The sequence below is a fragment of the Myripristis murdjan genome, chromosome 20 (genome assembly GCF_902150065.1).
Source record: "Myripristis murdjan chromosome 20, fMyrMur1.1, whole genome shotgun sequence".
NCBI classification, from domain to species: domain Eukaryota; kingdom Metazoa; phylum Chordata; class Actinopteri; order Holocentriformes; family Holocentridae; genus Myripristis; species Myripristis murdjan.
In genome coordinates, this window is record NC_043999.1 from 10678270 (window position 1) to 10706101 (window position 27832).

Below are 27832 nucleotides of genomic sequence, written 5' to 3' on the forward strand. Positions count from 1 at the left end.
CTGCATCTGCACAATTACATTGTTAATGGAAAAAAAAGAGGAAAAAAAAAAACAATGAAAATGGTGCCGATACAAAACAAAAGAATATCAAATAGCCCGAGCTACGTGTACCTCGCCCATCACCACTCAAAAATACATCTTGTGTTTTGAAATGAAGGGGGGAAAAAAAGCTGAAAGGAAGACGAAAAAGCATCTTCAACATCAGTTTTCAGTCTAATGTTAATAATTTATGTTGTCTGTGCTTTTTATTATTATTATTTATTTATTTACTACTTTCTTTTCAGCAGCCAGTCGGTTTTCAAAGGCATCATGGGCAGGGAAGCTGTATCAAACTTTTGAGTTTAGTTTCAAAAGGCTTTCTCCCAAGAATATATCTGTTTTTTTCTTCCTCTTCATACACTTGTCTCGTTGTTGTTATTTGGTAAGGCAAAGACATGAAGCATTGATGAGAAGTAACCTTGACATGTATTGTTTTCCACTGACCCTATGGAAATATGAATGCATTCATAACTACAGTGGTGTTTGTTGTAGCCTCTTCTCTCGATGAATACATCACAAAGTGCCATTAAAAAAACAAAATCTTTATCTGTGAAGCCTGGTCTGGCGTTCGGGATAAAATGCTGATTTCAAACGCTCCGCCTTCTCCTCCACACCATTTAAGATGCACTTGACCATTAAAGTTTATTGCAGCTTGTTTTTTTTTTTTCAAGCATTTCAAAGAGAAAAGACACGACTGCTGAATATTTTCACGCTTTAACATCTTGATCTGTACACACTGTCTGGACTTGAACTTCACAGCTGCTCCCTGTGTTTTTCATTATGATGAATAAAAACAACTTTTTTTGTGTGTGATAATGCAGCCTATTATGATGAAGCAAATCTACAAATGAATTTTCAAAAAGATAACCACTAGGTTGATTACAAAATAAAAGTAAACACCCTTGGCTTATAGGGTTCATTCTCATTTCAATGCATAACATGTATGTGTCAGAAACTCTATTAAAAACGAGGCACACCATTCATGTCAAACAATTGTTTATTACTAATTATGGTACAAATCAATGTGACAGACTTGAAGCTTTTTTAGAAATACACAAAGTGCTGCTTAACTGACCAAACAGATATTGCTCTATAGTTTAAGTACAGTTATCAGTCTATAAAAATTAAAACCAACCTCTGCAGGCTCTTCAGCTTTGGTTTAGAGTTCTTTATTATTATTATTATTATTATTATTGTTATTATTATTATTATTGGTATTAGTATTCATAATAAAACGTCAAACCAGTTTGTCTGTGTTAATAAAATTTCAAAACCATCACTGTGATCACTTGAGGTGATTATCAAATGTTCCTAATTGGGTAAGATCGGATAGCCTTGATTTGTCTCCTAGATGCAGATCTACGGGTCGATGAAACTGAGAAATGGACCTCACAATACCAGAGGGGAACGATGGAGAAATAAATCAACAACAATGGGACAAAAAATAATAATAAAAAATAAAAAATAAAAATAAAATAAAAAATAAAGTCTAGAAGTTCACATGTGGCCTGGAAAGCCACTCCACTACAACAGAACAATAATTATTCTCCAAAAAAAACAAAAAAAAAAAACAAAACAACAACAAAAAACAACAATAAAAAAAAACAACCATCTTCCTCCAAATTAGAGGTGAACTACATCGACAAACACGGTGCATGAGATGATTTTCTGTCTTTTCTACTGACCTGGTGGTTTGTATGGCGTTTGTATGATACTCACAATGTACAAGGACAGTACTGAGGTAAACCTTGAATGAACTACATTTCTACTCTTCGATTCTTTTTTCATCTTTTTTTTCTCCTTTCAGATTTTAAAGATTGTCAACATCATGAATCTATTTTTTTCTGTACAGTGTGCATAACTATAGAGCTTTGGTCCAGCATTGAAAAGTTGAGCAAAGGCATAACTCCCTTTCTACGTTATTCTTATTATTTCTTTCTTTCTTTCTTTTTTTTTTTTTTGGTTTTGGTTACAGCTTCATTGTTAAGCCTCAGAACTGATCCATATTACACCTGGAGCCTCTTGGTTCTCATACATTTAGTCAGACGGTGAGGGAACACGTGCCAGGTTGCACTATTTCTTGGCCAAGGATTTGCTCGAGCTTGAGACGAGACGAGGCAATTTCCTCTTAGAAGCAAAAATGAACATGTGCGCGCTCGCTTGTCTCCTCGAATCTGATAGAAAACGGTGGTGCAGCAACACGGCGAGTGAATCGGTGAGAACAAGTAGGTGGTGCTGCAGACATGCGAATGCAAAAAAGGCCTACGCAGATGTCCAACCCGTGCACGCTCACTCTGGTGCACTGCAAAACTGCAAGACCTGCGATCCGGCATGTGCTGCATGTTGTGCTGTCTGCCTGATAATTACAATGTGTTACAATGGATCTTGATGTTGTTTGTATTCAAAATGCATCAAAAATGGAGCTTATCAGGGGTTATTCATTAGTATTTTTTTTTCACCCTTGTTCATGTGAAACTGGGGAAAGAGCTAAAAAGAAATATATTTTAATCATCTCTGTGCCCTAAAGGAGGAGTGAGTCTTGCTGCCTGGGATACAGCTACAACGCAACATCACTGAACGCCTTCTCTTCTTCTTTTTTCCTTTCTTTTTTTTTTTTTTCTTTTTAAACACAGACATCTAAAGCTTTTTATGTGTTTTGTAACATTTTCCGAGTGGCATGTATTCCAGGCAGTTAAGAACACAGCAATGCACAGGGGACTGAAAGACTGAGTTAACCAATGTGACATGTAAGGACAGATATTGAGCAGACACATGATTCTGAATAAATTGCATCAAATTTCTGCTCAGTTCAAATTAAGTTCACTCGTTCTGACATGTGACACTTATTCTCAGCGTTCACCTCTTTTATAGGAGCCAAACATTTACAGCGAAGGTCTGGGAGGCCTTTGTCTGGTCTATTCTCACAATGCATGTAAATTTTACTCTCATAGAAAATAAAGGGCGAAGTCGATTCATTGACAACATCAGTGGGTTTAGATGAATTTCTTGGAGCGCCCCATGCAAATCGTGATCAGAAGAATCGAACATGGACTCGAGAAATCTTGCAAATCTTCCCACATGTTCACCCTGGCAAAGAGAATCTGCCAAAAATCTTTTTTAAGTGATAGTTTACTGTCATATAAATAAATTTTATGTAAAGAAAAAAAAAAAAAACATCACACAGTTCACCTTGACTGTAACATCTGTAAACGTTCATCTGAGCTGGGAGGAATGCAGAAAACAAACTAGAAAAAACAAACATATTTTTGCAGATAAGCATATTTAAGTTAAAATATTCAGGTTGTTAAAAAAAATATTTTGATTGGAATGGGTAGTTTAGGCTTCATCCACACTGAAATCTAGGAAGCAACTCTACAATTAAAGGGTTCATCAGTTGAATAATAGTGTCTTGTTGTCATGTGATGAATATTTTTAATAATGGGTTGCCTGCTGGAATTAGTTTTTTTTTTTGCTAAGAGTCTAAAATGATCCGTCGTCAGATGGTTTGATTTGAAACATGCAGAGGCAAATTTGTTATTTCAAACGAAGCAACCCAACAGAAAACTCATCCAAGACATTTTTCTATACTGCGCTAAAAAAAAAAAAAAAAAAAAAAAAAAAAAAAGATTTACAGCAGACACTGTGGTAGCTAAGTGGCATGACAGTATATTGGCCTTTTTTTCTGTTGTTGAACTTGATATACCCACAGAGTAAAACACTTTAGAAAAGGGGGAGAAAGCAACATCCTAAAAAAAAAAAAAAAAAAAAAAAAAAAAGTAAATAAAAAATTAACAGTTAAAATCTTCCCCAGTCCTTGAGCTGAAGTTATGTGTTCTTTGGCTATCAGGCTTTGGCAACAGAATGACATAGTAGCTCAAAACAAAGCTGCAGTAGACTCGACAGACACTGAAACCCCTCATCATTTGACAGTCCTTCGTTCACGATCCCGTCCTCCTCTGAAACAATCTCATTAAATTATTAATAAATACCTGTAAAAGTTGTACAAAGTTACACTGTGGCTGAAAATATCTGCAGATGAAACACAAATCGGAGGCAAACAACATTATGCAATTGTTTAACAGCAAAGGTACTTTTTTTTTCCCCTCAAAAGAGAACTTTATCAGTGTGATTTCAATTCGAAGACAGTATTGTATTTTTTTTTGTTTGTTTTTTTTAGATATTTACATACAAACAATGAAGAAAAAAGTAAGCGAGACAAAGATAAAATGTATACTCAACCTCACACATATAGCTTAGATTTGCCAGTACAAATGTAAAAATTTAGAGCACATTTACATTACAAAATTATTCTTAGTACTCAGATGCAACAGACTTTGGTAAATAGTGTTTTGATTTGGTATGATCTCTTTACTAAATCCCCCCTCGTGGGAACCAAAATTTGGGCAATAGTCTGGTCTGTAAGGCCAGAATCTAAAACTCTTTGAAACAGCACAACGTATGTTTGTACATAATTCTCAGATATTAATCTCTTTTTTCATGTTTTTGGTTTCGCCAAGGTCATTTACATAACTGTGGTAATCACACTGACAACACATAGTTTTGTTTGCAAACTCATGACTGTCCATCCAGGTGACTTCGTAAAAGGAGAGGAACATTTTTCAGTTTTCATTTCCCGCGACGGGTTCATCCACCTTGTTGTTTTAACGCTTGCCGCTTTTTTTTTTTTTTTTCGCTCCGCTTTTCTGCTCGAGCTCGTTTACTTTGGGAGCTCCTCTAGAGAATCAGTGAGAGGGTCCATGGGTGCAGCCGGGCCGAGTTCAGGCTGTTTCAAACGCTTTATTGTGTTTTTCAAGGCTTGCCTCTTGTTGCAGAACCAGACACGAACCACCTCCCTGTCATAGTTCAGTTTTTCGGCTATTTCCGTCATTTCCTGTCCAGAGGGGTGTGTGTTCTTCTCAAAGTGGCTGTTGAGGATCTCGAGTGCCTGCGGGGTGAAAGAGGTCCTCCGCTTGCGTTTTTTCGAAGGCTCGCTGCCGATAAACTCAGTCAGGTTCTGCATGCCGGATCGGTGGCGGGCTTCAGCCTCGGCCATCCAGCGCTCCAGAACGGGCTTAATCTTCTGGGCGCTTTTAGGGGTGATGTCCAACTTCTCAAACCTGGCAGGATATAAAAGGCCAGGGTTCAGTTTGCCTGTCAGACTGCTACCTATAGTGTTCTCTTGGGCTTCCTGTGGTAGGAAAAAGTGGCTTCTCAGGATGGTGTGTCTGGGGAGAATTGAGAAAGAAGAATCTTACTTAGGTGCCCTGCCAGAACAAGGGATAAGCTGCCTGCCTTAGTCAAATGATCTCCTCAACCAGCATGCCACAGGGACAGAGACTCCCAACACCCAGAGAGAGAAGCAAGCCAAACTCCTCTGTCTCTGTCTGCAGCTGGAAACACCACAGCTGCAGCAGCTGAGGGTGGAGGCTGCCAGCAGCTCGCTAATTTTCGGGAGGAGGCTGTGATTCTCTGTCCCAGACTGGCAGCAGTGGAGCAAGGAGATGATGCCAATGGCTAGAAATTAACTCCAACAGGACCAAAGTCATACCAAAACACCTGACTGAAAGTTATCAAATACTGCACTTCATTAAAAAAAAGACTTCATCAATCAACAAAATAAAAATCAAAACAAGAAATACTCCCATATGCTTCTTTTAGGTGAGACGAATAAAAAAAAAAAAAAAAAAAAAAAAATCACCAATGCATGCAGTAGAATATGGCACTATAAGTTATTTACAACAGAAGCGTCAATTATTAATAAAAATGTACATGTAATACATTTTTCAGAGTTTTTTTTTTTTCCCATCATCTAACATCCTGTCCACATTTACACACTGCAGTCCATCGTTGTAATTTTGTACATTTTAGCAAGTGCCTCTAATAACTGAGAACTTATTGAACGCTCCTGGTTGATGGAGCAATGCCTCTGTCAGGTGTCTCGTGTGTGATATGAGTAGAAATATGCGATGTGAATCGGATACGATGAAGATGCTCTGTCTCATGCCTGTAATGTCATCCGTCTCTGAACACGGTTTGTTGTATTGTCCTTTTAAAAGACTTCAAGACTCATCAAAGTGAAAGAGAGCGATTCGTCCGAGTGAAGAGGCTGTCTAGGTTGTAAAGGTCCCGAATGGGTTCATTTTCGTGATTTTGTTTTCCCAAAATATTACGTTTCTGAGATGGTTCGTTAAAAAAAAAAAGTAGTTTAGTTGAAACTGAACTTGTGAAACTGAATGGTTTTGATGAGCGACAACACTTTCCAGTTCAAATGCAGCTCTGACTGGACAGATATCGGCAATTCTTAACTGAGGAAAACCGATTGCGGCAACTTCAAACTCTACTACTCAAACAGAATCCGTTTTCTTAATTTGTCATTAAATATGTTCAGAAATTTTGAATTCTAAGAGTAAGGGCTCTTTACGGGCTGTTACTCGAGTCCCAGAAGAAATACATTGTTCCGCTGAAAGTGATTTGGACAAAGATGAGTGCAAAGTGTCAGGATGCTTTAAGTAAACCAAAGCCTGGACTCAGAATGGACTGACAGGTTTGATGGACCTTTCAAGGCAGCTGGAGAGATGGAAGAGAGCCGGGAGGAAGCACCTCTCTCTCTCCGGAACAAACAATGCACAAAAGACATTTTTAATGGTGAGGTGAGTTGCTACACACAACACTGAGGAACAGATGCCCATGCATGCATGAATTTTCTCTGTTTCTACACCTTGTTGGTGCATTACGCCTTGTCTACAGGCAGTATTATTTATAACCCTGTCCTCCTAAACAGTGGAAAGAGGAGGGCTCCATACTGCAGGGAATACATTAGTAAATATGAGGAGTCACTAGAGACAGGACATTTCATGGATCAACAGGAACCAAAGATACTAAAATGAGTTGAGAGCTGCTCAGCTGGGGTATGCACTCCCACCACTAGTGCATAACCACGAGGGAAAAATGGCCCTGAATGCACCTATCTCTTTTACTTCAGCCTCCCTCGCTGTTCTTAAAAGTGCCTTACGATGCTTACACATGCTTTATGTTTAGGCCTGAATTACAGTTTGCCTGAGGGGTTTATGTCATGAGCCATAGTTTCAAGCCAGCGCTTCAGAGAGAGCTGCCTTGCACGTATATTCTGGAAAAAGTATGGATTCAGTGAATTCGGCCTGCATGTTTGCTGAAATATGGCTTTAGTGGAACGTATTCTTGGTAATTAAACAGCGATTAAAAGATTAAAATTCTTCTCATAATAATTTACACTGGGTCATGTGTCTTAATAAATATTCAAGTAATGTGTACAGCGACTTGAGGGATACGTGTGCAAAGCTGTATATTTTCAACAGTGTTAAACCAAATAGTGATGTTGTAAAAGCTACATTTTAATAATCAAAGTAAAATTATTGCGAATCAGAAATGGGATGGCCACTCTAAATCCTTCAAACTTTTTATTCATATCAACTAAAATAAGGCAGTTGAGTCAAGCCGGGACACACCGGCGCTGCATCGGTTTGATGATGCCCTCATGTAATGCCTGTGCCTGTTTAGATGAACTAATAAAGTGTTTGGAAACATACTGAGCAATGAAAGGAGACAAGATGGAAGTATCTGTCACTGTCTGTTCACTGTCTGCGTTCAGAGTGAAGCCCCTGAGCTACTGTGAAGTCCCATTCTCCTCAAACTTCCATGTCTCTGTTGATGTTAACTAAACTAAAGCATGTGAAGTTTGCCCCTCTACTTAAAACATCAGGAGATGCCTGTCATGTCCAATGTCATACAAACAAAAAAAATTGTCTTAACGGCATGAATAACAACCCACAGAGTGTTTATTTTTGAAGCTAATGGCTTTTAATGTATGTTATAAATATTTCAATTATGCCCGGTGGTAAATATTTCATGTGTGATTTTAAGACTTTAAACATTAGTCAGAGAGGGCTGTGCCTCATAAGAACTGGGGCCCCTGTACAGTTTCACATTTTATTGGCTGTTTGATGTTGATGTGATGAAATTTTTAAAAGAGCGTGGCAGCGCCGTGTCACATAAACAGCGCAGGTCATCAGCAAAGCGCATGCATTTCTGAGGGACATTAAAATTAATACAGGAATAAGATGGAGAGTTTTACAGGGGAAACAGATGGGAAATAGCAGTGAAAACCGATGAAAATCATGTTGTGATGTGTGGTAAAGTTATGTGTTGTGTAGGCGAAGAAAAGGTGAATCTAAATAAGAAATATCAAAATAGGAAATCTCTTGATTAGATTTTGGAAGACAATTAAAAAGTGATCTGCTTTTGACAAGCTATCGCCTCACACCATGTTCTGTGGATTGGTTTCTGCGCTCTGCACCATGTAATGACTCAACTCTGTATTGTCGCTTTGTTGAAAAAGTAAAATTTGGACCTGGTGTGTGCCTGTTAGCCTGCCTTGAAAAGGAGACGTGGCTCATTTGGTGTGTTCATGCAAAACGTTAGTCGAGTGGAACAACAGGGTGCAGAGGGATGAAACACTGATTGTCTGATTGTCTCATGAATATATAATGCACCATTTATGACTAAACTCATGTCCTTATGGCGCAGTAAGACATGGCAATCTTATTAACAGATCATCCCCGTCAAGCTCTCTCGTGTTCACGCAGACTGAATGGCAGTGGGCCTTAGTAATTATTAAATGCTTTAAGTGCTTCGTGTAATACTTGTGTATGTATTTTGCATAAGTAACACATGGCTGTCATGTCAGCGGGTGAGAGGGAAGGCAGAGGAGGAAGACTAAGTACAGGCATGAGAGCTTTGTTTGTCAGGGTGATATTCAATTATGTATTTTAATATCTTAATGTGTGTTAAAACATGAAATGAAAAATAGATGTCAGTTATAGACACCAGGCAGCTCATCGAGACTTGAATGGCTGCAGACAAAGTTTGGTTTGACAGAAATTGGATATATTGATTGTAGGTAGTGAGCTATTACTTCAGTATCATTTTTTTTTTTTTTTTTTTTTTGTGCTAAGAAGTCTCTTATTTTGGAACACAAGTTCAGTTTTTGCTCTTCTCCTTACCTGCAGATGGCAGACTGGCTGTAAGCCGGCCCCTCGGCTGCGCTCAGCGCCTGGCCCACCTGAGTTTGTGTCAGGCCCAGCGACAGGCGGCGGATCTTGAATGCTTTGGCGAATTCCCGAATCTCTTCCAGGTTGACCCCATCCACCTCACTGGGAGCAGTCTGAGGGTCTACAATACAACACACAAGTCTCATTTTATTAGCTCCCTGCTCTCTATAAATGACATACCTTTCAGAGTGAATGAAACAAATTTCCAATCCATGTGACCGTGATCATCTCTTAAGAACTTCAAAGAAAGTCTTGCCCTGTACTACAGCCTATTATTTCTCTTTGGCCTTGTATAATTCTATAAACTACATGTATTACAAAATAGATGTTCTGAGGAATAAATTCTTCTGGAGAGTGAATAAAGGAACGGCATGGCACTCTGAATTGCAAGTGTAAGTCTTTACTCTCCCGTACAAAGGCTTATGGACACAAATAGATGGACACAGAGCTTGTCAATTCAATGGGTATAACTGATGCAGCTCCACTGGCATTCCTGAGATTTCTCTTTTATTTTCCCTTGACCAACTTTTTGTATGAGAATAGACATTACATTAAAGCCATCCCTCTGGAATGTATATTAAAGAATGTATATTAAAGAATAATTTCTTTCAGCCCACACTAGGGAAGATGGTTCACTTCTTCACACCACAAATGAGCCTCACATGCAGTCGTGTTGGTTAAAATTATATCCATTCCACACAAAGAGAAGAAATACTGTTTGTAAGTCACTGCTTTGCCGAACACATTTAAGTGGATTTGAAAAACTTCACTGAAGCATTTTGAAGAATTTCCCTGCTAATAAAAAGTGATTTCACATTGTACATCAATGTCAGGTGCCCTGGCATCCTGCTTACTAAAGCAAAGTTTGTGCCTCTGAATTATTCATCTTGGTCATTATCAATGAATTATTAAAGGAATCCTCCAAGCGTATTTAAGCAAAAATCTATGGGGCTGCCATCTCGTTGTGCCTCATAAGTGACGTGCAGCATATGTGGCATGCTCCAGACGTGTGAACACTTGAAAGATGAGGGACCTAGAAACTCCAACCTGGCTAAGTGGGAGGGATGAGCACTAACAGCTTCGGGCCCCATCATCTCCACATTGATGAGCACCTCCTCATCATTCCCAATGGAATCCCTTTACTCAGTGATTTGAAAGACTAACGGGGTCTTTACTCTCTGATTTAAAAGTGGGACAGTGGTAGTCTGGAGCACTGGTTTTCAAAGTGAGGCGCGGAGACTTCAAGCTCTCCTCGACAGGCCTCAGCAAAATGACGAATAGTTTAATTTCACTGTAATTTAACGCCCCAGAAATTGTTCCATTATGAAAAACAATTAGGAGGAATTATTTTATTATTACACTTAAAGGTCTCTGCTTTGAATCTATTTGTCAGTGCTCAAACATGGCATCTAAATCATTTAGCACTCAACACAAACCAAGTAATGGTTTTCCAGGCAGGCTTTTCATATTAGGGTCTTGAAGCTAAAATAACTTCAAATGGGGGTCAGCAGCTTAATGACTGTCAACTTGGGGTCTGTAATACGAAAAAGTTTGAAAACCACTTGCCAGTTTGAATCCCTATATGAGAAAATGCACTTAGAAAAAGTAAATGAGTAATACTTTCTCTTCCCTAGTGCCCTTGAGCAAGGCACTTAACCTCTCTGGTGCTGTCTTGGTCTTCAGTAGGAGAGTGTGGTTGTGCTGGTGAAAGTGTGTAAATGTAAAAATGTTAATCAGTGTGCCACATGAACAAGAGCATGGATGCTGACCTTCCTTGGATAAATAACTTTTAATGACTACCTAAATGCAAAATTGCGCAGACCTTTTTTCTTTAGGAATTGCAAATTTATGTGCAACTGTAATTATTTGATTATTTAAAGCATAGTAACAGATAGTATCTGCTCATTAATCTGTTACTGTTGGAGCAAGTGGACACAATGACATTTCATCTTCTGTCCTTTGCACACGACGATCTGTCAAGGGACTTTATTTTGTGTATGTGTGCTATAAGTGATATTGAGAGGAGATGATATAGCTTATACTCAGCATAAAGCACTAATCCATTTACTTGCAGAATGGAGCCACAGAGATTTTTTTTACACACTCAAAAATGGTTTATAAGACATTTGCCAAGCTGCGAGTAAACATAAACTAAACACAATGTCTGCAACAAGTTGATCAATGGCAACTTCTTTTTTATTAAATTCACTGGCTTTGTAGCTGCCTTTGAAATGAGTTTACCTGGAGTTTAGGGGAATTGACTCTGACAAATTAAATTTATCTGAATAAAACAGAGTTTTTAAGGCAATGGGCGCATGCTGACAGGCTGTGGCCCAGTGATTTATAAGGGTCTGCCAAAGGCCCACGTATTGGGAGAGTAAAACTTATGTTCATTACATACACATGCCACTTTTGCTAGTCTAATAAAGCAAAGAACTGACAGTCAGGAAAAAATAACCCACTCATAGGGGGTTGGGATCAGTCAAAAGCTTTCTACACGGCGAGTAATGTACTGTAGATACTCTGAGTTTCTGTCTTTTCTGTCTTTATGCACTAATGTAAATGTACAAACTCACCATCACTGTCATACTATATACTGAAAATACCCAAGCTGTATGCAGTAAATGTTCTTTATATTTGTATGCTATAGGGTGTGTTTTTTCGTGTGTGTGTGTATGTGTGTGTGTGAGCTGTGCCGGGCACTTACTGCTGACCAGCTGTCCCACGCTGAGCGCCGAGGAAGAGGAGGAGGTGGAGGAGGAGGAAGAGGCCTGGTGGAGAGGACTCTGTCTGTGGGGCATGTGGAGCAGGTTGGGCTGGGACGACGCTGGGCCTGTCTGACCCTGCTGAGCCTGAGGCAGCTGGACACACACACACACACACACACACACACACACCGAGCGAGCAAAACAAAAACACAATCCATCACTTCCTCAGGCCAATATCAATATCATTTGAATAACAATCATCCACAGTTATCATGTCATTATGTTTATTGGGAAACAACAGCGGGGATATTCAATGACAGCTATTAGACTGGACCCTTAGCAGCTGAACTTAATGAGATTTACCATATACCTGATAATGGAAAAACCTTAATTACTGCCTGCAGTATTTAGACTGACAGAGGAGGATACAGTGTCAATAGCCTGTTCAACAGACTAAGACACTCCATGCTCAGCAGCAGTTTCCTGTTGTATAAGACAGTTAGTTTCTGAAAGGAGTTGGATGCTAGCAGAGCCGTTGTACTTCTATTGCACTGTCTCTATGAGCTTCATAATCCCTTACCTACAGAAATCAGCTCGGTTTAAAAAAAAAAAAAAAAAAAAAAAAAAAACACAGCTTGTGACAATTAGAGTGTTTTCTCTCGTCATCGGACCGGTGAGAATGCTAATAATGGCAGCCAGAGTGGGGAAAAAACATGTGGACACAGCAGTCCCCATATCAAACATAATTCATGATCCACCGGCTATGTGCTCTGATGGTAAAAAAACGATGTATTTTCATGTTTTATGCACATTTGAATTGCTTTTACAAGATCAAGATGGTACGTCTTCACTTTTAAAGTGAAAGCCGTCTCCGCCATAAAAACCCGGCTGGCTTCTCCTCTCCTCTTTGCTATTAATTATTTTTTCTGTGGCATGTGTTTGTTTGGATGGTGGGGGATGTCAACAGCGATGCACACACTGTCAGGACTGTTGACAGGCTGGGAGAATTATCTAGCTTCACTGGAAATATTCTAGACTGCAGGCTCTGACAACCGTAAATTATGCCCATGGAGCAACGTGTACATGTGGCTTTGAAGTGGAGACAAAAGCATAAACATTATTACAAATGCATTAATTCATTCAAGAGTATGATCTGGTGTTTCGTAGAGCCACAATTAGGTGTCCATCTGCTGCGAGTTCATCCATTCTGCACGGCGCAGGCCTTCACTATGAACTTTTACCCTGTAATTCTGCACTGACATTGTCATTATCAAGTCAATAACATTTTGAATGTCATGTGCGTGCGTCTGGCTCCACACTTCTGCACTGTATAGATCCCAGAACCAGGAGGAGAAGGCGTTTGAGCATTTTTTATTTATTTATTTATTTATTTATTTATTTATTTTTTACCTAACTCCAGTGTGCAAGACAAAAGAACGGGCCACCTTGCCTGTATTTGCACAGGAGTGACTTTCTCCCTTTAAATGTCTGATCAAAACAAAATACTTCTTGTTCAGGTCGGAAAGGACAAATCTGAGGTCTTGAGAGTGTGATTGAAGGAGGGAGGGGAGGGAGTGTGAAAGGGATAAGGGGGGGGGGGGGGGGGGGGGGGTGCAGAGGAAGGAGTGTTTGAGTTTTAAGTGGGGGTGATGAAAAGTGTTGTTTTTTCGTTTGGCTCTGCAGGGGTTCGGCAGACTCGCTGAGACTGAGTCTGAAAGGTTTCCTGACAAGTGCCTTCTTAACACACACACACACATAAACACACACGTCCCCACAATTACACACATACAGAAACATGTGGACACACACACACAACATGTGCACAGTTGCGCCGAAAGCAACTCTTTCCAAATTAAAGGATGCAAATTTCGAGTTCTGACTTTTGCATGGGCACAAATTAAGTTGTTTAACAGAAGAAGACGTGAAGATCAGGAAATACAAACTTGACTATTCGTGCTGTGTTCCTTTCATGAGTAAACCGAGCTCTAAACATTCTGATTTTACTTTTAAAGTAGGTTTACAATCCTTGTAGATTATCAGACCACATCTGAAGCAGTGATCACATCAGTTTGGGTATAAAATATGTTACACAGCACATGATATCTGCCTTTGTGTGTGTGTGTGTGTGTGCGAGTCTGCATTCGTGTATGTTACCTGCTGTCCAGGCTTGATTGGTGACAGCGTGATTCCCTGGGTGTTGATGACAGGCAGGATCTGATTGCCGATCACCGTGGCGATGATCTGGCCTTGAGCGTTGGTCAGAAGCTGAGGTGTAATTGGCTGTACCTGCAGTGCTGGGTTGCCACCCCCTGATTGGCTGGAGGGCCCTGCAGAGTTGGGCATCAGTGGGATTGTTCCAATTATCTACAAAGGGGGTAGAGAGAAGACAAAATCAGCTGGGCGGTTTTAAAAGGAGAGGGGAGCAGAGGGGTAAACGCTATCAGTCTTAATGATCTCTGCTGCTGTGATTCTTCTCGGCTTTTGATGGGAACTACAAGCCACCCGAAACAAAGCATAAGCCAGTCATTTCACTGTAGTATGAGAATAACCAGAGCCCTCGGCTTTTAAGGTAGCCTTTGTGTGTAAGTTGGGGAGGGAGAGAGAGAGAGGGAGAGGGAGAGAGAGAGAGAGACAGAGAGAGAACATGTAGAAGTGTCCACTGATCATCTGTCACTGAGGTGGTTTTACAGGCTAGAACAAGTGAAGCCAAAGCAGACTGCTGGGAGCGCACTGCAAAGGTCAGCTCTGAATACCTGTGTGTGTGTGATGGTGCACACCAGTGACTGTATTATCCATCACCAGGCCGCGATGGGGATGAGTGTGAGTGTGTGTGTGTGTGTGTGTGTGTGTGTGTGTGTGTGTGTGTGCTGTGTATTTGTGTGTAAGTGCGTACAGAGCTTGTGCTTAAGTGTCTTTGTCTGTCTCTGTTGGGAAGGAGCGCACAGTGTGGCCACTAAAGAGAGACCCCCATTTCACCCTCACAGGCGTACACACTCGCACAACACACACACAAAACCACACCCACTCACCCCAACCACACACCCACAGAAAGAGGGAGAGGCAGAAAGAAGAGAAAGAGAAAACAAGAGGGGAGAGAAAGAGAGCAAGAGAGAGGGAAAGAGAAAGAGCGAGAGGACCCCGCATTTCTAATTCAACTCCCAGGGTCCCAGGGGTACTTCACCCCTCCTCCTCCCCCTCCATCCCCGCTCTTCTCTCCTCTGTGGCTGTAATCAGGAAGGGCAGATCAAAGGGGGCGGCAGAGTGTCACTGCAGCGTTTTAGCTCTCAGAGCTGCCAGAGTGTGGCCAAGAGTGGCGCTTTAGGGGGGACTTAGCGCCTCTTCACCATGATGAAGGTTAATGTCATCTGGGGACTGGTTCTGGGCAGCTCCTGAGCAGCAGCCGTCCCCTGCCCCCCCGCTGACAGCGCTTCTCCACCAAGCCTCATTACACCGGAGAACAGCTCCAGTGGATGAGATGCCCGTCATTCTAAATTCTGTTATTTGGACCGGGCACGGCAACAAGGCGAAGAGCTGCTTTACCTAAAATTGCAAAAGTGTCTTTGAATAGAGCGAGCTTTAATTTTGTATTTCAGCACATCAGCCAAACACAAGCTTCTGCATATTTACATAGCATTAACCAGGTCTTCTTTCTCTCCCTCTCTCCCTTCCTCTCTCTCTCTCTCGCTATCCACAGCATCTCCCCACTTGCCACCACTGCTAATCTGATTCTGCGCCTGGTCTGCCTGCCCCTCCTCCCCCCCTTTCTTTGACATAATAGGGAGGGATCAGTGAGAGAAAGGTGGCCCGACAATCTGTAATTCATCCCTGCCACGGCTCATTTGCTTACGTTGCTTTGCATTAGGGGAGAGATAATTTATCTCTCTCTCCGTGTCGCCTCTACAAATTCCCTGTAATGCTCTCCTGCCACTTAGCATATTTTATTGCCCCGCCTGACGCTCACGTCTCCCGAGTCCCACTGATCCCGCTTTGCATGCCACCGTGGCAGGGAACTTGTTCCGCTCAATTATTCATCGTCATTGGACTAAGTGGTTGTTCTATAAGCATAATAAAAGAGCAGGCGACTGACAGCTTAGCTCTCATCCCTGTCCCTCGATGCAATCCTTCTCCATCTGACTTCCTCAGTCAGATGTTTCGTGGCAGTGTCACATGGATCTTCTCAGGGTAAAAGGGTAACTGTCTGAGGGTTAACTTATAAATGAACAGGGATGCTCTGTTTTACAGTAGCTAGTAGTAGAGAATAATATTCAGGGTTACAGAATAGCGTTTGGGCTCTTCCCTCATTCACCGCAACAGGATTCCTCTCCGTTATCTTCCCGTCTATTTGCCTTTTCTCAGCTTCCTGTGTTTGTTTTCCACTCTAGGTGGTGTGGCATGTCAGATGCCCCGTCCTCCCTCTTTCCACCCAGCAGAACTCATTAAGATTATGCTGCTCTTGTTTCCACAGAAATGTCATCTCATCTCTCCAGCCAGGGCAATCTGTGACTTTAGCCATGGTCGCCAGGCAATATCTCTGCCCATTTTCTCTCCTCCACCGTCCGTGCCGTGAATCGAGACTCAAGTGGGAAAATGTTTGGAAGTTTGGACTTGTGTCATTACAAGACGACGGAACAAAGCATAAAATCAGAGGATATGCTAAGGTTCATAATACTGTACTGAACTAAAGATCAAGACATGTCTCGGACAGCCATTTTAATACATTATACATGATGTTGACATTTCTTATGCTAACAGTTAGTAACCTATTGCCTTTGTTGCCTAAGCATGAGGATTAGAGGAGTAACAGTTCTTTCATTGCATCGATGCATTGATTACAGCTTCTGCTGATTCAGCTGCATTGATCTGTTAATAGAAATAAATTGAACAAATCACTCCGACATTGGCCTCAATTGCATAAAGTACTATGCATCGATTCATTCACAGTTCTTTAAAAAAAAAAGGCCTGGGGAGCTGATTTAAATGAACATCATGAACTGCAACTTTTCGGCCACTAGTTTATTTATTTATTTATTTATTTAATTTTTTGAATAAGCACTGTTTGGGGAATTTTGTTGCATGATTTATTTCAGATTTCAGAAGAAAAAGGATATCTTACATTACTGCATGTGTTTATAAATGGATACAGAATTTTGGATAAAAGCAATAAATTGGATTGTTGACTTTGATTTAAAACTTGACTTAAACCATTAAAAAATAAAATGGAGAAATCTTTCTTACACCAAAATGCCAGCTGGTGAATCATCAGTCGAACTGAATTGATGTTAAGCCAAGACTGACACCCATTGTGATACATGTGCACTTTAAAGTGTAAGTTCGAGGTTACGCTTTATGTAAGGATTAGTGGCTTCCATCAATATGCAGCAGTGCCTTTCTAAAACTGTTGGACTCTGCAGATTAACTGAGCATGTGTTTATTACCTGTTGTTCTCTGCGTTTGTCCCAGCAGCGTGTGCCCTGGGGGCTCTAGCCTTTACCAAAGGCTGGGACCGTGAGTGAAGGGGATGGATGGCCCAACAGCACAGGCTTAGGAGAGGCGACGAAGGGGGGGCTTTCACACCACAAAGATGAGGCACTGGGGTTAACAGAACTGGGATTTCCCACACACAAACCATTCCAGGGGTGTCTACTCCTTCCAGGACATGCTCTACATGAAACAACCCTTGATGTTCCCATTTCCTACCTCAGTTGCACCTCAGAATAAAGCTGGGGGGAAAGTAAAATTTGTGCTGAGCAGTACATGCTCTCAAAAATACTGTAGATGCATAAAAGAAAAAAATCACGGGGGAAAGAGTTACTAACAACATTCTGGCTTTTATCTCCAGTTTTAATCACTGTTTTAGACGCTGTAAGGTTGTGAATTAACGTTTAAAATACTGAGAAAATACTGAGCTACAAAAGTCCATCAAAGTTGGCACATTTCAAGGTCTCAAGAGCAGTCTTTCATGAAAGAGTCTCTTTAAAGAGAGATACAGATGAAATTAAGAAGTCAAACACTGTGCAGTTTTCTTTAAATGCAAGGAAATGAAAGGTGTGCTACATTTACTTTGGATTTTGCTTCATCGAGTACACTGATGGTTACAGTGATGGAAATTCATGGCACAAAACTGTGGTTTTCAATGTGAGGACTCCTTGAGTGGATTCCACAGAGTCCTCAGAAAAATGAGAAATACTTTAATTTCTCTTTAATTCGTTAGAAATGGAAACAAAATGTAAAAAAAAATGTTGAGTGATTATTTTAACATTATGTTGACCACCACTTTGGGTATACAGAATTTGGTAATATTCAAAAATTGCATCTAAACTAATTCATACTTAATACTTTTCATATCAGCTCAACTTGCGGGTCCAGACAGGAATGAATTTGAAAACCCCTAATACATAATACTGTTCATAACGTACAGACTTACTTGAGTGAATACTCTGTGTTTCATGGGAAGTACAAACTAAAAATTTGGTAGAAACCAGTTTGTTTGTCTTCTGTTTTGGGGATTTTCCATGCTGACACACGTTTTTCTTTATGGTGTGAGCCTCTGAGTGTGTGTTTGTTGGTCCTCCAGCCATGTTTGAGGTATGATATAGCGTGTGTAATCTCCCCAGTGTTGAGGTGGGGTGGGGGCGGGGCGGGGGGCTCTGGATAGGGTGGTGCACGTTACAGAGCCCTCCGTCTGAATAATGCTGTGGAATAATAAGGTGGGGAGCAAAGGCTGTAGCCCTGGGCTTTGACCGTCTCAGTGACCTGATTATGTCAGGGAGTGTCAGCCGCCAAGACACTACAAAAGCACAGAGCATCCCATCAAGTCCATATCCATAGTGATCTGTCCCCAGTGCTCCAGGCACCTTGTGAGCAAGGGAAGTCCATACTGTCTCATTAGCAACATTTAGCATCAAGGGTTAGCACACACACATCACTATACTGCAAATAACAAAGCGCGGTTACACTGATGCGCTGGCACTGGTGCTGAACTAAATTTAAAGTGAAACATGATTTTCTGTATTTGTATACAGTCAAACACAGGTCAGTGCTATAAAACGTCTCCAGCAGCCAACTGAGGTTGCATCTTGTTTTCAAGGCAGTGCTAAGGACAGTGTAAGTGTTAAAAGATGAAACTGGGGTTAAGGTAAATAACACAGAATGGCATGAAAGGGCACATTGTCCATACAATTTTCCTTTAATATGTGCTGTGTGCACCTGCGATAAGATGATTCATTAGATAGGGCCCCACTATGACAAGCGTCATCGTTCAAGCCTCTGGCTACTGATGGAACAATTCTGCAGCCACCCTGTAAATATGACAAGGTCAGCGTTTTACTGCGACAGGCGCATGCGGATAAGAGAAAGAAGGGCTTTGTTTATTCCCAAAAAGCTTAACATATGGCAGGATGGTTACCATGCTGTGGACAAACACAGAAGCCAACCACCAGAAATCCATGAGAAAAGATCAGAAATACAATACAGATACTTTGCTTAATGATATTTGGAATTGCTCCCTCACAAATGATAGAATACGGCTCTGAGGGCCAAAATACAGCACCAAGCAGTTACCAAGGAAACTGTTTTCGCTCTGTGGTATTCAATTAGGTGTATGTATGATTTATCATGCACAAACTTTAATAGCATGCTGGCGCCCTGTGCAGTGCACTCACCTGTCCTTGTGCGTTGGTGACCAGCTGTCCAGTAGCTCCTTGCAGGTTTGACAGGGTGTTGCCGAACACCTGAGAACCCGCGATCGAGCCCATGGCTGCTGCTGCTGCTACTGCCGCCTGGCTGGCCAGAGGATTCAGCTGGTGAGGGCAAAGAAATCATTCATCAAAACTGCATCTATTAATGTCACAGGTGTCGATGTTTACCAGTGTAATGCATATTCCTGAAAGGCCGGGGAAGACGGCCAACACAGGGGCTCAGTGTGGGGGCTTCACAGAGCGGCGCTCCAGTTCTTTGTTGCCAAGGCCAGAATAGGCCAACTGCAGGGAGCTCTGTATAGTCCGGTAGTGAGGGCTATGCAGTCCATCATACAGTTCCCAGAGGTCTATGATCCCGAACCCAGTGGGAGGCTCGAGGGTAGGGAGGTGCAGTGAGAAGGGGAGGGAGGCTGTGAATAAGTGGCCATTTTACCACTCTAAGTGCTTCCTCTGGCCCCCGGGGCTCCCCATGGGCTGAGCACAGTCTTTCTACCAGGAGCAATGGCCCAACACCATCTCTCTCACAATAGAGGGAGGCAATGTGGCCATGCATCACTGTATCGTCAACTGCTTCAATACGCTTCGACTCAGAATTACTCCGGCGTCATAATGCACTGCTATACTGTTACTTTTGAGAGAGAGGAGGGTTAAAATGACCATCTTTACCACTGCTGTAATGGACTCATCTGGTCTGGCGTGTGGTTGTGAAAAGAGGCTCCCTGTGTCGGGAGAGGTTGTAGAGCCCAGCCACATTGCTGAGATTACCCATATAAATCAAGCTAACCACTTATTAGGGGGCTGAAAATGCACTGCTGATTTGGTTGTAGTGCAGCAGAGCAAAGTCTTATTAGGTTGAGTAAGTAGATCAAAGACCAGGCAGAGATAGGAGACCTCCCAAGAACTCAATAGTATAGAGAAATAATAGAAACACAGCTTGGGAACTAGACTGCCTGCCACTGCCTGTTAATTTGAAGTTAATACTGCTGAGCTGATACATATTCAAACAGGGCAAAGGGATCAGCTGAAATTAAGAGTAAAGAAAGACTGGAAACAATTAATGTGTTTAAATAAAACATAAAAAACAACACAACTGAGCAGCATGTATTTTATATGTATTATCCAGCTTCTTTACTTGTAATAGTCAAGTGATCAGAAATTCTTCCACTCAGGGGATAAACTTTACTCATTTTCTTTCCACACTCCCGCACTCTGGGGGGAATTCAGCTTTGTTCATTTGAGATCATTCAGTCGCCATTCATCTTTTATCCCCCACCATATATTATTACACTTTCTGAAATCAAATGATGAAAAAATGCCACAGAGCGATCAATACTTTTTCATTGACAGTAAAGGTTAAGCACATTAAGAATGACACTGCATTTGTCTTATGAAATCATATTTCATGTTGGTGGCCTCAAATTGGCCGTGATTGATATTGCCTCCTCTCGTCTGAAAGTCATCCAGTTTTTCCTCGATAATCGCAGGATTGTCTTTTACGCGGCCGGCGGTTGTCCTTCTGAGAAACTTAAGTCTCAAATGTTAAAAAGTACAAGCTTGTCTTTTGACTCGACATCGAAGCGAACAGGATGACAGAATCTCATTCAACTTGCAACACAAAACCTGATATTGCTGAATATTTGATAAGAAGCTCCCAAACAAATATGTGCTCTGGGATAATCTGGTTATTGGTGTGATGATAATTACAGAACATTACTTGTACAATCAATTCAAAGGAGATCAGCAATATAGGAAGTGTTTATTCTGCTTGTCACTCTGCCTTGACACATGGGCGCTGAAGTAAACTTGTCATTTCCAGTGACATCTAACCTTGCAAACAAATTGCGCTGATCTCTGGACACGCTGGAGTTGACGCTGATAGAGATAGCTTGTTTACCACTCCATCTTATGAAAAATCACCTGCAGATTTATCTTCTCCTAACGATGCATCTGCTCGCCAAATTACCCCTTTCTCCAGAGTGCCTTGCCAAATAATGAGGTTTTAATTCACCTATACATCTGGATACACAACACAAAACATTTCCTACAATGCAACAAGGCAACAATATAATGCACTACATCATTTTTACATACCACCTGAAATGAGATGAGGCAAATACGGATCGACTAATAGACGCTGAGCTGCTCTCCTGAAGGGGCAGAGTGAGTTGCCTGTTGATAGTTAGGGGGCTGCCTGAGAATATAATTTCCGTTCATTTCTGACTGGAGTCACACTGCTGAGTAAAAGTAATACGATCTAGAGCAGATACTATGATACATTTAGGTGAGAGAGGCAGTTTGTCAGTGTAAAAAATAGAGACATTAAGCAATTTACTTAAGTGTCTGATGATGAGCTGATTTGACTTCTAGGCAGATGTTGGTGAAAATATGATACCATGAGTGTAATGATAGCCTGGTGCTAGTGTTACAGTGAATGAGGACATAGATAAAGCCAACAAGGCCACATGTAGAGTTAAACAGAGGCTACAGATAAGTACACAGATAATGCGATCTACTCAGACAAGCGCGTCCAGAGTTTCCCGGAGCTCGACGGCACTTGGTGTCATTGTGTGAGTGATGGGTTGCTGGAGAAGCTTTCAGATTTATTTGAAATGTTATCATTGTGTTTCATTCAATGATAGCCCCTTTCAGATGCTATGTTATTCTAGTAAATCTAGGTGAAAAGAGAGCAGACTTTATTGCTGCATCTTTTGGCACCGGGTAATATGGATAGCAGTTGGAAGGAGAGCCAGGAATAAGGAGAGGCGAGGCTGTGTTCAACACCTAAACAGGTGATTTTCCGCCACGGTGACTCCTCTCAACACCTCGGCGGGAGGCAGAAAATGACAGACTTGCCCTAGCATTTGTACTGATTGCATGTGTTGGAAGAGATAAACAGTGATCTTCCAGTTTGCAGAGCCTGCATGTAAACCATTGTATTTCATTCTTTTCATTCCCCATGAATAGGGCGTCGGGAGGATTTCAGCAGTATAGACCGCTCTCGACAGTCGAACACTGATGCGGATAGCGCAAACATAAAAACAAACAGCAAAGTCCAATTATTATGAAAGGAGTGTTTGAAACCTTGTAGGAAAGTTGACGAGCATGATGTAGAGTGGTGTGCATTTTCAAAAAGTTACTCTTTTGTCCTTATTAGATGCCGGTTTTATGTTTAGTCCGGTCCCAGCAAACCTTAGCGCAGTGTGAGGCTCCATTACACCCTGTGACATCATCTTGTCACCTTTAAGTCACCACAAATGCTATCACTCTGTGCACCATCACACTTTTATATAGCCAAATATACAGGGCTACACAGGGGTTGGCAAATACAAAATAAATGTCTCTGACACAAAAAAGCCTGCAAATTGTTAAAAATGCATCTTTTCTCAGTGTGGTATGAAGGGGAATGAATCTAGACTCCACCAGGCTCTCGGTTGCCTGTTTGACCATGAGGGTCACCTGGTGCAGCAACCCGTGTAATCTCAGGAATAGAAGGAAAAATAGCGTCTCCGTAACCGTGGAGAGACCCCTGGAAACTAAAATTGTCTGACACAAACTAACTGGAGTTTATTTTTGGTTTGCTCTTTTCATGTGGCCATTTTAAACTTAATTGCTTTTCTGGCCAGCACAAAACAAAAAAGAACAAAGAAGATAAATGGATAAACTGGTGCAGACAGCAAAAGTAGGCAGATACTGTGTGTCTAATCTCAGTCTTCTGTGATGTGTAAAACTTATTACTAGAGTTTGGACCGATCCAATCCAGTATTGGTATCGGGCGCCGACACTGACGTAATTCTCTCATCGGATATTGGACTGATATTACTGATCCACATATATTGTGATGATTTTATGAATTATAAATATGTAATAATGCAATTTTAAGCCCATAGCCAAAATGTTGTAGCACATAATTAGTAATTAAACAGTTTTGCAAAGATATCCAGTAGTCCCCAATTTTTTTTTGGTTTTGTTTTGGTTTTTTTTGTTTTGTTTTTTGTCTCCCAGAATTCTATGAGTTAAATTTGCAGGTGGAGCTTGGGCTGGACCATTATGTGACTTTTAGACAAGAGACAAAAACAGCCTGGCCTTAATTCATTTTCAGTGAGAAGCAAGAGGAGGAGCAACGCAGGGCGAGAGCAGGACACAGGCTGATCCTTGTGAAAAAGTATCGTCCATGCTCGTACGTGCACACACCTGCCATGGTTGTTGTTATGGTTACAACGCCTGAACCCACAGGTCAGCCCCATGTAATTTATCCCTTCACGTGGGATGCAGTGAATAAAGCAGAGCAAAGAAAAATAAGCTCTGTTATCGGTAATGATATCGGCAGATATCCAAATTCAGGTATCGGAATCGGGTCAGAACTGAAAAAAGTGGATTTTGCCATCTCTACTTATTACCTGCTCATCTGTGATTTTACAATAGAACAGACCTCTTAAACTAACAATTTCCCTTTAAATTTTCCCTTAACTAGCCTTAAAGTTAGATTTTTCTTTTATCCATATTGTGTGACAATGTCAGGTATCTGCACACCTGTCTGGCCATGAAGGGGTTTTCTCTCTATGGTCCTTTACAAGATTTCTTCAATTTTTCCCCTGTTCCATCTGTGGGTTTTTTTCTTTTTTTGGGAGTTTTGTTTAGTTTGTTATAAACTTGTGGGCATGTACAGCCCTTTGAGATTGTAAACAGTGATACTGGGCTTTAAATAAACTTGCACTTGTACTTGTATCTCCTGTTTGTAATGCTTCAGTGAAGCTGCAACACACTTACATTGAGAGAAATATCCCAACCCATGACATGATTGTTACATGGCTGCATAAGATGATGTGTTGTGCATCATTTTATAAAAATTACCTGTAATACAGCAGAACATATTTAGCATCTTTGGGAACCTTAGGATCTCTACTACAATTTAAACTAAAGTTTTGCGGGTGTGAGCAAAGCATCTGTAATAATGAAAACACCAATGGGATCAACGGGGATGAAGATTGAGATTAAACAATAAAATGTATCAGAGAAAATGGCAACAAAATACAATACCATTAAGACTAATGGTTTCTGGTCATTTAGCGAACAAATGGTCTTAGCAATCAAAAGAGGCATAGCAGGTGTTCAGTGACAGCAAATGTAGCCACATAACTGATGATGTCGAGCCCAGGATCTCATCCTGTCTGGAAAAGTCTCTGAAATGTTTACAAGTGGAAGTAAGTATGATTGCAGCTGATGGAAGCGTGAAAAGGTAATGCAATTGAATGCAGCCAAATGTGAGTCATCCGTCAAAGTCTCCCTGCTTTACTTGTCATCATTCAGCCCAAAGTACGGCAAAGTAGACCAAACAGGGAAAATGAACAATCAATAGTGCTATTGCTTCTGGATGAGAAGAATGTCCTTTATCTGTAGAAGAACATGGAAGTTTCCCTCGCTCATCCCGGCCCCACATCTTTGTCTCCTCTCTGCTCTTTTCCCACTCCGGAGTGAATGTAATCAGCTGTGACATGAGAAAACACGTTCTCTGTCTGTCAGGACTCTGCTAGTCCTCTGCTGACAGTCCTCTGCTGGCTCCCCCCAAACAGCCTCCCCTCCCCTCACTTCCGCTGTGCTTATGAACATCAAAATGCCATTAGGCCCTCCAAAACACCTCTGGTCCCATGGTTGGCGGGGCCTCACACTGTGGTCGTGCACTTTGAGCCCTCTGAGCACCGACTTCAGCTCACCACTGGGCCTCTGTTGCAGCCATTGTGAAAAATAAACCTTAAAAAGAGCCATTCTTGGGGAAAAATATTGGGAAGTGAAAGACAGATAGAACAACTGGGGCAGATAACACCCTGCAAAATACAATAACGGTGCATCAGGTGACGGTTGGACATTGTAATTGCTGAAGGCAGTGGAGGGACTGTGGCGGCGGAGTGTGTGTGGCAGTGGGTGCGGAGGAGGAGGCGGTATGGTGGGTGCTAATGGAGTGATGTCATATGAAACGGCAGAATGACAGCTAGTTAACTAAGGAGGTTCGGCTGATCAAATAAAATGCATTAACTGCAGGAAATGGACATCCCAGGCAGCCTCAGAAATGGCCATATCTAATGAGGCGAAATGCAAATGAAGGGAGAAAAGAGTCGTGAAAACGTTCAAACTAACTATAAAGGAATGATGGAGTGTCAGACAGTGGCCGTCAATCTCTCCTCTCATTACCTTCATGTGAAATTAACAGCAGCTTTAATCATTACATAAAATCTGCTCCAGCCCATTTGTTGATAATTGTGAGGCGCGGAGGTTCAGAGTGGGTTCTTTGTCATCAATCATGGCAGCAGTATATTTCCTCTGGTTAGGGGACACTGTGAGTAAAAATATAAGTTATACTACACTCCTGTTACACTATTTCTCTTCCTGAGGAATGATCTATAATATTTAGCTGTTTCCAGATGTATTAAATTTGAGACTACTTGGTGATTAACTATCTGCCGGAAAGTGCTGACCATTTCAGCTCATGATGTGACATATTTGGTGCAGTTATTTCTGTACCATACTAGTATTCGGTTGAGAATCACAGCAGCTTCAAGCCAAGCGCTGCAGAAAATGTATAGCTGCTCTGGCTGTGACTGTAAAGTGGATACCTGGTGTGGTTGCTTTGTTTTATTTTATTATTTTTTGGTGGCAGTGTGAAAATGAAGGTTAAAAAAAAAAAAAAAAAAAAAAAAAAAAAAATATATATATATATATATATATATATATATATATATATATATATATATATATATATATATCTGTGGAGTCACAAGATCAGACTATGAAGAAAATGATGTGCTCTGTATGTCATTTTGTTAGACCATCAGAGAACCTTTAAATCACAATTACCTTAAGTATTCGCCATAATAAAACATCCCTCTTGATTTTGGGAATTCTATTTCATCTGGACGAAACACATTCCATTCGTTTTCATTTAGGGGGAAATGCCATCTCTTTTCACTCTGCTGTTGTTTGACATATAAATATAGCATTTGAATGACTTTAATATCCTCCTAATCAATGTCCAGTGATCTTTTGATGTCCTCAATTCAATATAGGAAGGGTCATCCATGCCGCAGCTTTATAAACACAATAAAGGTAAATGATTACTCTCCACTCTGGTGTCCAAAAATACGGCCAGTAATGAAGAGAAATGGAGGAGTTTGAGGGGGAGGCCTGTCATGTGTCATTGGCCAACTCTGAGCCCTAAGATTAATCACGAGAGAGGGGCTCTGTGGCTAAGATGTGGTCACCCTTGATCGATAAATCCGCCTCCTGCCCTTCCTCTCTCTCTCTCTCCCTCTCTCCCTCTGTGACTCTGAGTCTCTCGCGCTCTTTTCCTCCAAAATATACACACTGTTAGGCACAAACTAAATCAGCATAAGTGGAGAGATGAATTGATGACATTTAGAGACGTCTGCGTATTGATTACTCGATTTTTGACTTCCGAGGCTCCCCTCTTTGAGCGGCTGACTTAAGAAAATGCACTGTTCTAGCATTCTAGTCCAGTCCATTTACAAAACCATCAATTTCACATTCCCCCTCCTAATCAAATAGGGCATAAAATCATCCACCAGTAAAAAATGCAAAACGCTCCTCACATTTCTCCGCTTGAACTCGTGGATTAGCATTACAGAGTTGAGTTCGGAGGAATTCCAATTCCTGCAACACCCTATACATTACAAAACATATACCAAAGAAGCCCGAGCTAACCATGCTCCCAAAAAACCACACTGTGGAGAGAATTTCTGATAATATTCTGCAGGGACCACAAATGGGACTTTTGACTTGGTCTATGAGGAGGGCATAATGCAATAACATTGCATTAAAAGGGTCTTTTTACGGCGTGGTAGCGCTGAGCGGCTGTGCTCCTTGTGTGAGCCCGGTGCTCTGTTTGCGGTCACTAATGGGCATCAGAAATTACAGGCAGTGGAATCGCGCCCCGCGGGGGGACTGGCCTCCTCAGCGGAGCGGAGCACTTAGACAGTGTCTGGGAGGCTGCTGGAGGAGGAAGGGGGGAACTCAATGTCACAGCCCTGCCTCATAATTAAAGAAACCCTATTCCTTATCCACTGTTAGGTGAGCCCTAGCTTAGTGCACCATCTGAGGGCTCCCCTGTGGGCGTCTAATGCGTGTTGCCCCCAGTGTGCATGTGGGCTGATCATGGAACTGTGCCTTTCTACTGGGTGTCTGAGCTGGAAGCCCTCTGCCCACCCAGAGTTATGATGCCAGGTATAGAAGGAAACAGACATCAAAAAGCAAAGAAAATATCATCTTGGCGAGTTCTGCAAACCCAACAAGA

At 41.4% G+C, this 27832-nt stretch overlaps 1 protein-coding gene across 1 annotated transcript in view; it reads right to left on the reverse strand.

Moving 5' to 3' along the window:
- Positions 1–4756: 4756 nt before the first annotated feature.
- pou6f2 (POU class 6 homeobox 2) overlaps positions 4757–27832 on the reverse strand; it is a 65901-nt gene continuing 42825 nt past the window's right edge. Inside the window, exons 5-9 of the mRNA XM_030079638.1 lie at positions 19495–19632; positions 13988–14197; positions 11833–11986; positions 9078–9246; positions 4757–5264 (exon numbers count right to left, since the gene is read on the reverse strand). Of these exons, the coding sequence (XP_029935498.1) occupies positions 4757–5264; positions 9078–9246; positions 11833–11986; positions 13988–14197; positions 19495–19632 (1179 nt within the window). The remainder of the gene's footprint in view (positions 5265–9077; positions 9247–11832; positions 11987–13987; positions 14198–19494; positions 19633–27832) is intronic.